At 37.6% G+C, this 15,571-nt stretch overlaps 1 protein-coding gene across 1 annotated transcript; it reads right to left on the bottom strand.

Annotated features, from left to right (window-relative positions):
• Positions 1–1,107: 1,107 nt before the first annotated feature.
• LOC149070383 (osteopetrosis-associated transmembrane protein 1-like) lies at positions 1,108–9,796 on the bottom strand. The gene is made up of 6 exons (XM_089249891.1): positions 9,460–9,796; positions 7,442–7,553; positions 6,132–6,214; positions 4,192–4,317; positions 3,457–3,625; positions 1,108–1,391 (listed from the first exon to the last, which is right to left on the bottom strand). The coding sequence occupies exons 1-6, from the start codon at positions 9,724–9,726 to the stop codon at positions 1,354–1,356; spliced, it is 795 nt and encodes a 264-aa protein (XP_089106017.1). The 5' UTR covers positions 9,727–9,796; the 3' UTR covers positions 1,108–1,353.
• Positions 9,797–15,571: the final 5,775 nt, after the last annotated feature.

The raw sequence follows: 15,571 nt of genomic DNA, 5'->3' as shown, positions 1-15,571 counted from the left end.
TTTGTACCGATGTGGGCTTGTTGCTTCCTGTGGCGAGACTTTTGAACGGGGAAATCGGCTCGCATTCGCTCGAAGTTGGGAACCACAGAAAATCAACTTCAGACGGCAACCACTGTAGCGACGGTGGCTTTCGAACAGGGGTTCTCGCGATGTGAGTCCGTCACTATGACCACTCGGTCAAATTTTAATCACTGATTACGATTGAAATCTCTTGTATTTTTTCCGCCAAAAATAATGGTCCACATTATTATGCTGACGATATTCTCTCGAGAAAAGTACGGGAAATCGCCGAAAAGTTGAAAAACACAGCTCTTATTTTGATGATGGATGAACTTTTGCCTGGAAAGGCAAAAGAAAACCCATCAGAATGTCTGAGTGACTGGAAGCAAAGTAGGGAGACGAGATTTGGAATAGTTTTCTCAAGATATATTGTCACATTATTACGAAATATCAAGAAATAATAAAACAAAAGTGTCCTACAGATAATGTGCTTTTTCATTTAAAATAGAATTATCTTTTCTCTCATCAACACAATAGATTGTCTTGAAAATTTGTTTACTTCTGATGAATAATTGAGGTTTTGAAAACACAGCAATCTGTAAAATCAGAGTATCAGCCCTTTTCTCTGTAAAGAACCAATTTGGTATGTAAATAATATAGTCATTTGAACAGATGCAAGAGGGTTTCAGAGGAAGCCAAGAAAGCAAACTTCCTTCAGTATTGTGTCATTAAGTGACCTGACCTTTGAAATGTTCCAAAAAACACTATGCTTTTGGACATCGAGATGATGCATCACAAAGAAGCAAATTCCAATCATGACATCCCCAAAAGTATAAAGGAAAGATGTTACACAGCTTAAAATTAGAGTGTAGATTTCTTCTGAAATTAAACTTCCGCGAGGCCTAGTTCACCTCTTTATAGAGCCGTTACTGACAAAACAGTTTTGGGATTCATATCAAGCGCGAGTTCAACTGCATTACAAAGCCACAACAGGGAAAATGTCCAATGAAGTGGCTGAGAGAAAGATGCCTGTAATAAATATGGATGTCATACTTCTAAAATACAGCCACAAAAGAAATCTTATGTAAAGTATGCATAGGCAAAAGATGAGTAAAACAAATGGAAATTTATTCGATCAAATGAAAAAAAATCACATGTGGCGAACATCACTGTTATGATGTTTTTATATCAAGCATTTTTTGAACGCTTCATCTAAAATATAAATAAAAGAGAACATGGAATTCCACAAGTAATGAAATTTACAATATCACAGGTGCTAATTCAAACATATATGTAACGATATATAACAAGGACTCCAATTCCTTGAATGTCCTGTGTTTTCTTCAATTAACGTCATCTTTGAACATCTTGAAAAAATGTTCTTCGTTTTGCTATAATTGAAAAAAAATTTTTAATGAGCAACAGAAACGGTGGATATATATTTTTTAGTGTATTTAACAATTTTCCAATTTTATGTCACTGATATGGTGGCACACTGAAAATCTATCTAATCTTTATATCAGTGCCATTGCATGAGCGGCACGATTGAGTAAACAATTAATGGATACAAACATTGCCTTCTACTTTTTTTTAATGATGAAAGACAAGCACGCTGAGCCAGTGGCCACTGGAAATTTATACATGTGATCTCAAGCCTCTTTTGTCTCACGGTTTCTCCAGTTTCAAGCTTCTTTTGATTATATGAAGTACAATTTACTGGATACCAAGCAAAGATAAATTTTGGAAAAAAAGTCATATTCCTTTGTGGGTAATCGAACCACCAACCCAGGGCGGTAGCCAGAAATTTCTTTCAGGGGCGGGGATAACTGATGTTTTGGAGGGGGGGGGGGGCGGAACCAAAGTGACAGAACAATAATCTTACAATAATCCATTTTACTCTATAAAAATCAGTAATTTTTTAACTTTTTGGGGGCGATGGATCATCTGCCCCCCTCCCATTACGGCCTTGTCCCAACCTCTTACTGTCTGAGCGAGTGCTCTGCCATTAAGCTACAGAGAACAGACATTTTCTCACTTGGGACAATATGTTCTTCTTAAAGCTCAATGAGACTGTGCAGTATACAGCCTCCTAACTCAGCAACAATAGCTCGTAACGGCATTAGCCCCCAGATGGCAAGGTAAAACAAAACTACATACTTTGTAAAATTTCAGAGAGGTTGTCTCATTTTACCATGCTATCTGGGGACTAATGCTTTTACGAGCTGTTGCTGAGTTAGGAGGCTGTCTACTGTGTGTAGTCCTGTTCAGCTTTAAGAACATATTGTCCTGGTGGGGGGGGGGGGACTACTGTCTGTTCTCTGTAGCTCAATATTAGATAGAGCATTGTCTAGACATTGAGAGGTTGGGTGTTTGGTTATCCACAGAGGAATGTGACTTTTCCTCCCGATATTCACCTTCGCTTGGTATCTAGTCAATTGTACTTCATATGATAAGCAGAGAGTTTTATAGTTTCATTGCCTCTTTTTGATTAGTTATAATCAGGGCTCAAAATGCTGATGGGATTTGCAGTTTTTGCATTTTTCTGCACTTTATTACTTAAAAGGCATTTTTCCAAGTTTTAGGACATTTTTTGGTATTTCAAGGGTATTATTCCACGTTTTAATTTCTTTTCCCTTTTTTCAGAACAAAAGAAAGATTAAAAAATTATAAATATAATGCATTGGATATTCATGAAAAACAAACAATTTTTCTTAATGATGCATTGCTGGGTATTAAAAGATCACTTTTTAAGTGACCCACAGCACATTTTAAGATCACTTAAGCAACCTGAGACATAAATACAAATCCTCCCGGCATAGTTCCAGAGCACTTTAGTGTCCAGTGCAGTTCTACATCACCTGAGAGACACGTGGCATATTTACAGATCTCAAGTGACAGCAGTGCTGTTCCAGATCACGTAATTAAATGGCCCATGAAATGTTTTCAAATCAATAAAGTGTCCTGCCATTACACTTCATTTGCTATTTAATAACATTTATTTTTAAGGCTTTTTTTTCAAATTTTCAGAGCATTTTTTCTGAGTTTTAAGCTATTTTTTATGGTTATTTTGTAGCGTTTTTTTATTTTAAGATCGGAAACATACAGGCCTTGGTTACAATTGAAAAATAGTTATCAATAAAGGTGATTCAACAATATAACTGGCATGAAACCTGATTTCATTGTGAACCCAGTCATTTCTCATTCACTCCTTTATTCATGATTTTGATTAAACCTTAAGGTGTCCTGATTGGGAATTTTCGTTAGGGACTCTACCGCGAATGTCAACAGATCTCTCTGATGAAAGCTGCATCAGAGTGCAATGGCAATTGCACGAATTCGTGATATGCCCTTGCTTATTCTTGCACGATATTAAAAAGATCTTCAAGCTTTTTTTTGGAATCCTAATTTTATTTAGTGGATAAAACGTGAGAGGATTTTTGAAAGAAAGATACTTACGATAAAAGAGTTTAACATTCTCTATTGAAGAAAACAACTTCACTCCAGTGTAAAAGGCAAAAGGTAACACAGCAATAAAAACTGTTGTGATGATATTTGCTGTACCAATATATTTCCTAAACTCAGTGCTACACTCTAAGCTGTTCCATTTACGAACTGTCATATTCATCTATAAAAAGAAGAGAAGATAAACATGCAGCATTTATTCACATTTAGGACAATCTGACATATAAGACAAGGTATGATTTTAGAAAGCAAACAAAAGAGTGTATATATGTTATTGCCAAAGCCACTTCATGAAGTGGCCAGCTCACAATCTTTGACTTTCAAATATATATTGAATTCTAATTTTTCTCTCAACTATTTTTCTTTTAGAGAGAAATGTGATGTCTCTCTCCACTGTTCATACAAAGTACGAAAGACGGATACCAAGCAAATATGGAGATGAAGTTCAGAAAGAAAACTCACATTTCCCCACAGGCACGTGAATTTTCTTTCCGAACTTCATCTCTGCTTGGTATCTCGTCTTTCGTACTTCACACACACATTTTTCATTTTCCTGTCTTTCCAAGTAGTTGGGTACTCTGTCATTTTAGAATGAGTTTTCACAAGCAGTAAGTATTTTGAATTGTACAAATGCTAAAATTATGACAATCAAAAAATTCGGTTTTTATGATCAGTCATAAATGCAATACAATAACAATAATAATAGAAATAAAAAGCAAAAAAACTTACAGCATCTGTTATATCCAGACAAATTTGTGAGTTCTTCTTGGCCAAATCATTGAAAATCTGAGTCAAGTTCTTATATAGATCGCTACAGTTGCTGCAATTAAATGTTCTCTGATCTGGTGGATTACTCTGAAAGTACAAGTTGGACATGGCTCTAATTAGTAGTGCACTAAAGTTCCGGCAAAATGTGATAAATGCCTTTTCTTGCCTATTTTTCAAACTTTTTGTAAAAATGTTTTTTTTTTAAATTTTCCTGTAATAAATGCTTATTTCACCATTGTTTTATGTTTATCCATGACTTTTAGAGGCCATATTCTGTAGACCTTAGATATTTTTAGCATTGAGAATTTCTCTCAAAAGAATTCTTTTTAAAATCTTCAACTTTTAGTACTAATTCTCAACAGAAAATCTCCCCTCAGTACATTTAAAGGCAAAAAAAGTGTAAGTGCCCAAAACAGAAATGTGAAATGACAAAGATTTTCTTTCTCTGCTACACATATTCATTCATCCCAGCAATCAACAAACCGTTGAAATCATATTGAAAAGTATTGTAAGAGAGTACTAATTATAACACAAACAGAATTACAATTATTTACTAATGCATGAACTTTGCTTTCGCCAGATGGTGTTACACACGAATTTTTTTTGTCACAGACAGTTGCTGCACTATGTATAAGAAAACTTGGGAATGAATTGGAAGTTTTGTTTCTCCTCATGCTTTACATAACATGTCTTGCTCACGCATTACACAGCATTGTAGATAGATATTATTTTGATTTTTTTAAACCATGAATTTGCTGAAAACAGCAATGGCAAGTTGTGTTCCGGACTCTGCCACAAAGCTGACTGGATAAAACTCAGCAACAGGATAAGTCTAGTGGAAAAGTTCTGATGCTCATTCATTCAGCCATGACAAGTTATTTTAAATGAGGCAAAAATCATCTTCAAAATCAGACAGATCTTCTTACAATTTGATACAGACTTAACATTTGAAAATTCTGTGAAACATGCGCTTATTATAAAAATGTTTTTTTTAATAATTCTACATGAAAACATTATAGTTCTGATAAAATTATTATTCTTCAATGTCAGCCTTAGCTAATTACATATTTAGCATTCGAATACATCATTCCGGACTTGAACGATCAGAAACGTTAATTTTTTAGCTTAGTAACTATCAATTTACAGTAGTCTCTCGAAAATCCAAGCCCCAAAAGTTTGAGTTTCCTGGATAATCTGAGGCACTGAAAATTTTCAAATTTCCTTCCTTAGACCCTCTTTCACTCTATTTTTCCCCTCCAAGAACCCAACTTTTTTTTTCAGGAATACCGTGTAGTATGTATGTGTTGTACAGTAATTTCAGTTTGAAAGGTTTTGAAAAGAACTCTTTCTCAATCACTCTCTCATTTACACGCCTTTTTTATATTCTTCATTTTTTTAAACACATCATATGGCATCTTATTCAAGAATAAAAATACAGTAAGTATACTAATACTGCTTTTGCTTGTCTTTTTTTGTGAAACCAACATTTAAAGTATTTTTCATTATTTTTCACATAATTAAAGCTTTTTGATAATCCAAGGTAGCCTCCGTCTCATTCACCTCAAATTATCGTGAGTGTACTGTAACTTGGTCAATAATGCAGTCATCATTAATTATTATTGAGACAGTAGGCGGAGTAGGTGCAGTTTATTTCTTAGCATTTCAAACTCAAAATATATTATAGTTTTTCCCCCATTAACTATACACACCTTTTTAGTGCCTATTTTAAGCATTTTCAGTGTTTTTTTTGCACGCCTATTTTGACTACTTTTATTTTTTAAACGTCCAGGTACTATTAATTAGGATGAATCTCGAGAACTCAACTAATGCCATTAGAAGTATAAACACAGAAAAAGTGTAAGAAATATGGATTTATATTATACGTAAAAGTGACTACTAACTTGACTTATTGAACTCAAACAGTCATCAAGCTCGTTCCAAACTTCATAGAAGTGTTTGGTGATATTATGATTGCTCCGGCAAGCTATATGCATATGAAGGGGAAAAACTATAAGTAACAAAACAACAAAACATAATATTTTCATTAATAGACAGAGTTGGCAGTTGTTTTGACACATGCCAGTTCCACCTGTGATGCTGAAAAAACCTCAAATACAGAAATTCAATACAAGAACTCCTATTGAAAACAGCATTTGTTGATAGCATGTAATGCTTGAAATGCTAATTACAATTACTCGATATGGTTATTAAAAAAAGTTATTTCCTACAGCATGGGTTCTCAAACTTTTTCACCAGTGGATCCCTTTCTCTAATTAAAGCTTATGTGCAGCTCAGGGTTTAAGCTACAGTCACATTTTTCTCAAAATGCGAAAGAAAATCATAGAATGCGCAAAAAGTAGCAGCCACTTTCGCAAAAATGCGTACAGGGGGTACGCAACGAGACGTCCAACCATCAAACATTACATTAGCATTGCAGCATTTTGCTAAAGCTTTTCCCCCCATTTTTGCAAAAGGAATTTTTTATCCAGCTTGAACCCTGGCGCGGCTCCCCAGAGCCGAGTGTAAGAAAGAGTCACTTCAAAGAACCTTTGCCAGCATCACCACTCCGCTGCGTCCCTGACAAAGTCAGGAAGTATAGTTTGAGAACCCATTTTACATATACACTCAGAACACACACACATTCCAGCATGTGCCAATTTGATAGAAATTCCTCCAGGGGAATCTTTGTGAGGTGCATGCATGATTAAGTAGTTGTAGTGTAGTCAACAAGAAAGCCTTGCCTACAGTGGAAAAAAAGCAAATTATCAGCTTTTAATTGTGATCATGTGATGTTCGACAGACATGGCGAATGATGAAAAGTTGTAGCGTTCATCTAGAAGTCTTTTAAATCTTGTTTCTCTTTCCCTCTCTCTTATCATATGCAGGCCACAAACTGGTGAAGATATTGTGTTGCATGAATTTATACTTTTTTTAAGGAACGCCTGTCAAGAACCAGATGGAATATTTTTTGTGCATCAAAATTTGCCCACTGGCAAGAGGTAATAGTAGTTACCCTCAGTTTAGTCACCTCCCAACAACTAAGATCACACTGGAAATGTCAACAGCAGCTGTTACAATAGAGTTTGAAGTAATTTCCCACAATCATAGCGGTTTAGACCGAACCCTTCAGTAGATAAATTATTTTAGAAAAACCAACCAGCATTTTATTTATTTCTTGTTGTAACACCTGTGTAAGATTTTAAAAACATACCTTCGCAACTGCTTTTCTTCCAAAGATTAGCCACATTATTATACAATGAATCTATGATGCACACAGACGATGACTGAAAGAACTGTTTAATGCACGTTCCGTTTCCAAAGCTCTGTAGCAAAAATGTGAAAAAATAAAAACAAATCTGTACATACACAGCCAAATCAAAATAAGATACATGATGCCGAATTTAGAAAAATTAAAAACACATTCACACAATTCATAAGTTCAATAACTTTTTACATATTATGAGGATTAAAAAAAAAAGAAAACATTTGAACAAAAGAATTGCATTATCACAAAAATTAGAACTTTGCATGGTTTTAATTTATACAAAAAAATTGACACACTTTTAAGACAAATAAAATTTTAATTGGTCGACGCGTTTCATCGGGACCTTATGCTCAGAAATCACGAAAGTGAGTCTTTGAAGGGGTGATGTTTATGTTATGTCAAAAAAATGACCCTGACACGCACCATGAACTTGCTTCCAGCTGACTCAGAAAAGTTTTCTAATTCTGTCGTTCTTTCATTCGATTCTTCAAGTTTCATGATCTCATCCATTCTTAACTAAATTAGACTTACATACAATAATCCTGAACTGAATTTTCTCGAGAGATACTTCATCAGTATTTGCCAGGATTTTCTCGTTAATGATGGAAGGAACATGCCACCTATTTCGTCAGCTTGGACAGGCTTTATTAACCTCAGTCGAGACAGAATTTTCAACACTTTGCAACAGATGGTGCCCTAATTCGCATCCAAAGACCACTCTGCCTCAGCAAATACAAAGGCAAACTCTCCGGACAACAAAACATAAACGTCACCCCTTCAACGACTCACTTGTGTGATTTCTGACCACAAGGTTCTGGTGAGAGCTCCCCATTGTAGAGTCAAAATGCGTGAACCAGTCAAAATTTTATGTGTCATTTAAAAGTGTTTCAATTTTTTTGTATAAAAAGAATTGCAATTGATGGGTTGCTAAGAACTTCCAAGTTCATGGTTCATGGATGCAGAAGGAGGCATGGAGGGCATGCGCCCCCTCCTAAGGCCATGAAAAATTAATCTTAAAGAAATTTCAAAAATACATTCAGATGCTGCTCCAATCCAATTTCTGTTTATTTAAAATGCCTTTCGAAGGTTACTCACTCAAAACTTCTGTGAGATTACTTGTGTTCTTACCCCACCGAAATACGTCCTGCATAACAGAGTCGCTGACATAAAGAAAGCCTTCATGGGAAGGGGAAGTTGATGGGCACCCCATATACAGGATGCATAACTAACAGCATGCACCGCAAACTACTGACAAACCTTTGATCCTAGAGACATACTACCAATTAGATAAAGTGTCCAAACAATGTGTAGACCTCAGATAAATCATTCATTTTGCAAAGGGTTGCATAGTTATTTAAATAAAAATTATTTTTTTCTACAGACACCCTGTGCTCGAAAACCATATTAGAAAGTTGTTGCTTCGTCTCTCCTGAGGCAAAAAAAAAGTTCCATGTTTCTAAGCACAATACTTGAATTCAAAAATCTCTGAAAATGAGGGAACATGAACGTTTCTGAGAAGCCGCAGTTGGCGACTTTCTGAAGGGGTCTAAACAGCATCCCACCTGGAGGCGCCCTCAGAAAAATGAGTAGTTGAATTTTTTGAAAATTTGCCAGGTAGGGACTCGAGGCTTGGGGCAGGTGCTGCTCATAAGACGGTTTCCAGTAGAACTGAGCTGTGTGCAGCGTGAAAACGCTGATTGGTTATAAACGTGAAATTCAGGTTTTTTGTCCAATCAGCATTTTCACGTTGCAGCACCATAAAAAAGGAAAACCCGGCTTAAAACTCTAGGTAACTTAAAATTTAGTTAACTGCTAAACCACTTAACCCTTTAAGTGGGTTTTTAAAATGTTATTGATCCGCACTATAACTGCCACATTGGAAATTAAGAACCCGAGATATATCGGGCAGATAAAGTTAGACGAGATATCTCGGGATTGTGCCACTGTGAGGGTTAAAGCTTTACCTTCAACGAGCTGTAGGTGTCATTGAGCGAGTGGAAGTCGCAGCGAAGACAAATCTCGATAGGGTACGAGTACCGCAACGAGCACGAAGAGAAATCGTTGAAAACGGAGGAGAAAGCATCACGGAGATCGGTGCAGTCTTTGGCCTCGTCGGCAATATGAGATCCTCCTAGGCCAGGACTCTCCAGTAAAAACGTCAAGGCGAACCAACAAATGTAATAAATCAACGAGCGACACATCGTCACATGTACCAGTTCACCACGAAGCATCAACAGAGATGGTTCCCCATTCCATCATGTGACTTTGTTATGGATGCAAAATACGGACGGCTGTGACCAAAGCGTATTAAAGACGAAATTATTGATACGCTTTGGCTGTGACCGACGCGTCCGTTTCAAGTGTGTTGCCAGATTCTTAAAAAAAACTTCTCAGCCAAAGTCATCCTCAAAAAGTTAGTAGCCAAAAGCCCTGTATTGTAAATTATTATTTTATTGTATCCTCAAAAGTAAGCAAAAAAAGTAGCCCAAAACATTTGAACTTGTGCTGCTATCTAGGAAAGAATATATGAACTACAGCTTCACTGCAATCGAGCCTAGTGGTTCTCAACCGGGCCACGGCTGCTGAGAAGGAGGCCCCGAAGAGATTTGCGAAAAGAGTGACCGAAAAAATTAGATTTCAAACAAAATGCATGGAATGTCTTTTTCGTAATTCCCCCTTCCCCCAGTGCCGTCTTAACGCATGGGCCCACCCGGGCTCGGCCCGAGGGCTCAAGGGAAAAGGGGTCTCACAAAAAGGAAATCTGGGTGAAATTTTCTAGAATTTATACCAGGTAGAGTCTCAGAAAAATCAACTTGGCCCAGGGGCCATATGCTCTTAAGACGGCCATGCCCTTCCCATTTAAGTAACATTAATATGAGAAAGGATATAAGAAAAAGTGTTGATGTAATCTCGAGATTACATGTTGTAAAAACCACTGATAGTGGGTTTTCACGACTTGAGCTGACAGTAGGCCCTTAAAGAAACTATAGAAGAGGATTCACTAAAATGGAATAACTATGCCATCCCCCCCCCCTTCCAAGAACGGGACTGACAGGGCTTCAGCCCTGGGGAATTCTCATCATTTTTGTTTTTTCACGCTATAATTTCAATATAGAAGGGAAAGTGATAAGGGATTGTAAAAAGGAAGTTGAATCTAGGTTGGCAGATAACATTGGCTCTGACCCAAAATAATTTTTTCGGTACGTCAATAATGGATGTGAGGGGACGGTTGGCCCCATCTCGATAGGGGGCTCTAGGTTAGAGAGCATGTGTAATGCTTTCAATGACTTTTTCGCGTCGGTTTTTAATAGAGATAATGATATTCGATATACGGGTGTTGCATGGGGTAATAACACCCTCAACGATATTCAAGTAGAAGACGTGGAGGTCCTAAATGTTCTACAAAATGCATGTGCAAGCAAAGCACCAGGACCAGATGATATCTATCCCAGGGTCTTTAAGGAATGTGCTAATGAATTGTTGGGGCCACTCGCACAGATTTACAGGAGTAGTGATGCTGAGGGTATCGTCCCAAGAGATTCAAGCCCCCACATAGCAGGATAGGACCCCACATCCTGCATCCTGGAGCAGGGCCCTAGGATGGGACCTTTGGCGGGCTTCCAGACCAGACTTTTCATGGGTCCTTTTATAGTGAATTTATGCCGTGAAAAAAAAAATGGCGAGAATCATTCCGGGCCCTGTCAGCCTCCCCCTTGTGGGGGCCATGGATTCAAACTTGCTAATGTTGTTCCGATGTTTAAAAAGGGTAGTAGAGAAGCTGTGTCCAATTATCGTCCAGTGAGTTTGACGAGCTCCCTCTCGAAAATTTTGGAAGTTATCATCAAAAGGCAGTTTGTGAAGTGGATAGACGAGAATAATGTATTGTCGGATAATCAGCATGGGTTCAGGAAGGGGAAGTCATGTGTAACTAATCTCCTTTGCTTCTATGATCACGTGACTAGGGCATTGGGTAAGGGTAAATATGTAGATGATGTTTACCTTGAATTCCAGAAGGCGTTCGTTCGGGTCGAACATGGTAAACTCTTGAATTATTTACACCAGATTGGGGGAAACTTGCTGAATTGGATAGAATCGTGGTTAAGAGATAGTTCACAACGAGTTATGGTGAACGAGGAATTCTCTGGTTCGACAGGCTCACAAGTGGAGTTCCTCAGGGAAGTGTCCTTAGTCCCATACTTTTTCACTTTTTATCGATAAACAAGATCAGGGTATCGATGGGATTACTAGCAAATTCGCAGATGACGTGAAGTTAATATTGGTAGTTGGGAATCAAAGCAATAGGGAGTTGCTCTAGACCGAATTGAACCGTATTGGAACATGTGCAAGTGAATGGAGCATGAAGTTTAGCGTTGACAAGTGCATGGTCGCTCATTTTCATTCAAACAACCTACGATACTCTTGCGAGTTGAATGGTGTCACTATCCCGGATGCAACTAGGGTCACCGATTTGGGAATTCTCATGGATGAGCGGCTTAGGTTTACTGAACATTGTTCAGCGGTGGTAAAAAAAAATGAATAGAATGCTTGGTCTTATTTTCAAAAAGGTCTCTTCACGTTCTGCTAAATTCATTCTTCCGCTTTTTCGAGGCTTAGTTCGTCCTGGACTGGAGTATGCTGTAAGGTTTTGGAGACCATAACTATACAGAGGGACATAGACTTGGTCGAAGGGGTGGAGAGAAGAGCTATGGGTGTACTTATTGGCACACAGGGCTTGAATTATGAAGAGAGATTTCATTTTTGAATATGTTTACATTGGATGAACACAGGTGTCGGGGAGACATGATCGAAGTGTTCAAAATTTTCAGTGGGTTGGATAGGGGCCATTTAAATATTACGTAAGCAGATTTTCAGCCATTTTTGACCCCCCCCCCCTTGTCAGCAAAAGTCAGCAAAACACTGACCCTCTCCCCCCCCCCTTCCCCCCCCCCCGTCAGCAAAATTTCGTCAGCAGCTTAGAATATTTCATATCTTCAAAAACGGGTGGTTGATGACGTAAGCGACCTTCAAACCCCTCCCTCTTGTCATCAAAAGTCAGCAAATCCGAAACCTCCCCGATGCTGACGTAATACTTGAATGACCCCCTTCGTTCGCCCCTTTGTTTTTATTCAATGGAGCTTTTTTCCCTTTTTGAATAAAAACAAAACTATCTGTTATAATTCTTGAAATAAAATCGTTGTTGGTTTGAAGCCAATGTGCAGCATGAAAATATACAAAATATATGATATGAAACTATAATTTTTTATTTATATGATGCATACCGGTGTAAATTTCATGCGCCAGAATATCAGATACTATATGGTTTAGTGTTTACAAAAAGTGATTTTGCGGCAAACATAAAAACATAGTAACCGATATCTTGACGCATAAAACTTACACCGGCCGTGACGGCAACCTTCATGGTGGTAGACGAGCATCTTGCCACCACGCAACTGGGACGCTTGGGGGACAGGGAGGCATGGCGTACCACACAAAATTACCTGAAAAGCATGCATTTCCGCCTCTAAAGTCATTCTTTCGCTTTTTCGGGGTTTAATTCGAGCTAGCCTGTAGTATGCTGTTCGGTTTGTGGAGACTATACCTGCAGAGGGACATAGACTTGGTCGAGGGTATACAGATAAAGGCTATGCACACTCTTGTTTTCAACGGGATGGATAGGATGAACCATAAATTATTAGTACACCGTCAATCGACTGCTTTTACAAGGGGACACCAGTATCGATTGGTGAGGGACAATGCAAGGCTATGGTGTCGCAGGGAATTTTTCTCTAATAGGGTTGTTAATAAATGGAATAGCTTACCCCCGGAGGTAGTAAATTGTAACACAACTGACACGTTTAAAAAGAAATACGATAAACATGTTGAAGTAAATCGAGGAATTATCTACACTGTAGTTGTCTTATCTAAGACAACCATAAGTTTTTATGGGCAGCGTATTTTTATTTTATCGCAATCATTTGTTTGTACTAGTTTTATTTTAGTATGTTTTTATTTCCTCGGTATAATTGCTCTTATTTTGGGTTGCTGTATTTTAGTTATATTTGACATCCATATTTTTTATGGGAATCCATTTTCATCCAACTCGTTGGGCTTTTTGCCTGTTGTGGCAGTTGCTTTTGAATCTGAAAGACACAAAGAGTACACCCTCATGGATTTATTAATTAACTATACATTGGGTGCAATTTGGGTGCGTAGCCATCGGAAAACAATTGTTTCATCTGTCGCTCATTAAATCACAACAAAACTATAGATCCAGAAGGTAGCTAACCTGGCCAATGTTTTTGTTCCCTGTCCTTTCATTGAAATGTATTTTTCCTCCCTGATGCGAGTATCCGCCAAAAGTGGAAGCCTGTGGCTTTTTTCGAGAAAACAGGAAAGAATAGCTTATATTTTAGATATATTACTTACATAGACAGGTTTTAGCGATTCGATAACAAAGGCGTTGTGGTACTGTGTATAAAGACTGGGGGTTGTCCATGAATGAATATTCGTCTTTACAATAGGTAGCAATTTTTGGCCAAGGAACAAGTTTTTGATACCCCACTTGTTTCTCGTTTTAAAACAAGAGCCTCGTTTTTAAAATTTTTTTTTTTAACAGTAGATTGTAAAACTTCCTGCATTAGGGACTGTTTATATAACTGTTTACATTTTTGGTATGCGTCCGAGCGCACAAAAATTAATTGAAAATTAGAATTTTTTTTAAATGAAGCTCAAGCCGAGTACCATGGGCCTAAAACACTCCGGAAACCCCTGAATTTAATTCCCGTTACTTAACTCCTTCGCTTACAAGCGAATTGGCAAGAAATTCGGATACTCAATAAATATAGTAACCTTGTCCTAACCTAACCACACGTTAGAGAAAGGGAAGAAAAAATAAAAGTAAAACACACACACAGTATGAAAGATAAGGTGATAAGAGAATGTAGACACACACACACACACACACAAAGTTAAATTTCTTTTCACCCCACCCCATCTGTTCTCTTTCACTCTTATAAGAAAGATGCATCATATGTGAGGGAAAAAGATCACTGGTCGGGGTATACAAAAAACCAAAAAGAAAAAAAAAATTGTAAGGTTGCAAGTTTCCGGGATGATCAGGAGAGAGGAAAGAAAACAGAGTGAACTTGTTTTGAGTCATTCCGCTGGTGTTCGGACACAACATTATGTCCTTTGATCGTAAAGTGGTTGAACTGAGCATTTGGATTCCAGCAGCATGAAAAATCAGCGACGTGGAATGAAACATATATCAATTAAACAATACCTAATGAGAAATTGATCCTTCGAGTAAGATATCTCGTCGAAAAGAACTTTTAGCTGTGATATAGTGGACGGATAATTATATAATGCCTAATAATCTGCGAGAGAGCTATATAATGCCGAATTATCAACGTAAACTTTTATCCGGTTCGTGAACCGCTCAATATTTGCGCCTCTATTTCGATAATATCTATAAAAATATTGGATTTACCAGCCGCCCCCCCACCACCACAAATTTTTGATCCCTCTCAATATTCTCAATATCTTCACGCCTTTGCATATTGTACTTGACATCACTTCGAATTTGATAACGCACTCTAGTGTATTTTGAATCCCTTCTCTACGAAATTATTCTTGTGTACGACCCCTCAAGCAAAGATAAGCATAGAAAAAAGGAAAAGAAGATTTCGAGTGGAAAGCGTGTTTTTATATCTACTCACACAAAAACTTCTCAAGGTTACATTCTTATCTCAAATCGGCGTACACACCTTGGCAGGCGAAAGAATGATATTTGTATTTCTTCCATAGAACTTCCGACGTAATATTACGTCCCAAACATTGGACGGGTTAAGAACAAAAGATTGTTTTGCGCACGCGCGCGCGTGTGAGTGAGTGTGTGAGAGAGAGAATGTTATATAAATGAGTGACACCTGTTTCTCGTACACTTTTATTGGACTAGCGATACTTAAATTTCCCAATTAACGACGGAATAGTGAAAATGCGCAATGGTGAACAGGTGTGTTCATGTTTTCAATCTGAAATCATTTGATGTGAAAATTAATATCGCAACCAATTTCT

Source organism: Pholcus phalangioides, unplaced genomic scaffold (assembly GCF_987345545.1).
Source record: "Pholcus phalangioides strain wild (caught in Gottingen) unplaced genomic scaffold, Ppha-v1.0 ptg000022l_1, whole genome shotgun sequence".
Classification (NCBI taxonomy): domain Eukaryota; kingdom Metazoa; phylum Arthropoda; class Arachnida; order Araneae; family Pholcidae; genus Pholcus; species Pholcus phalangioides.
The sequence above is the reverse complement of the archived record's forward strand: the minus strand, read 5'-3'. Positions and strand labels throughout refer to the sequence as shown.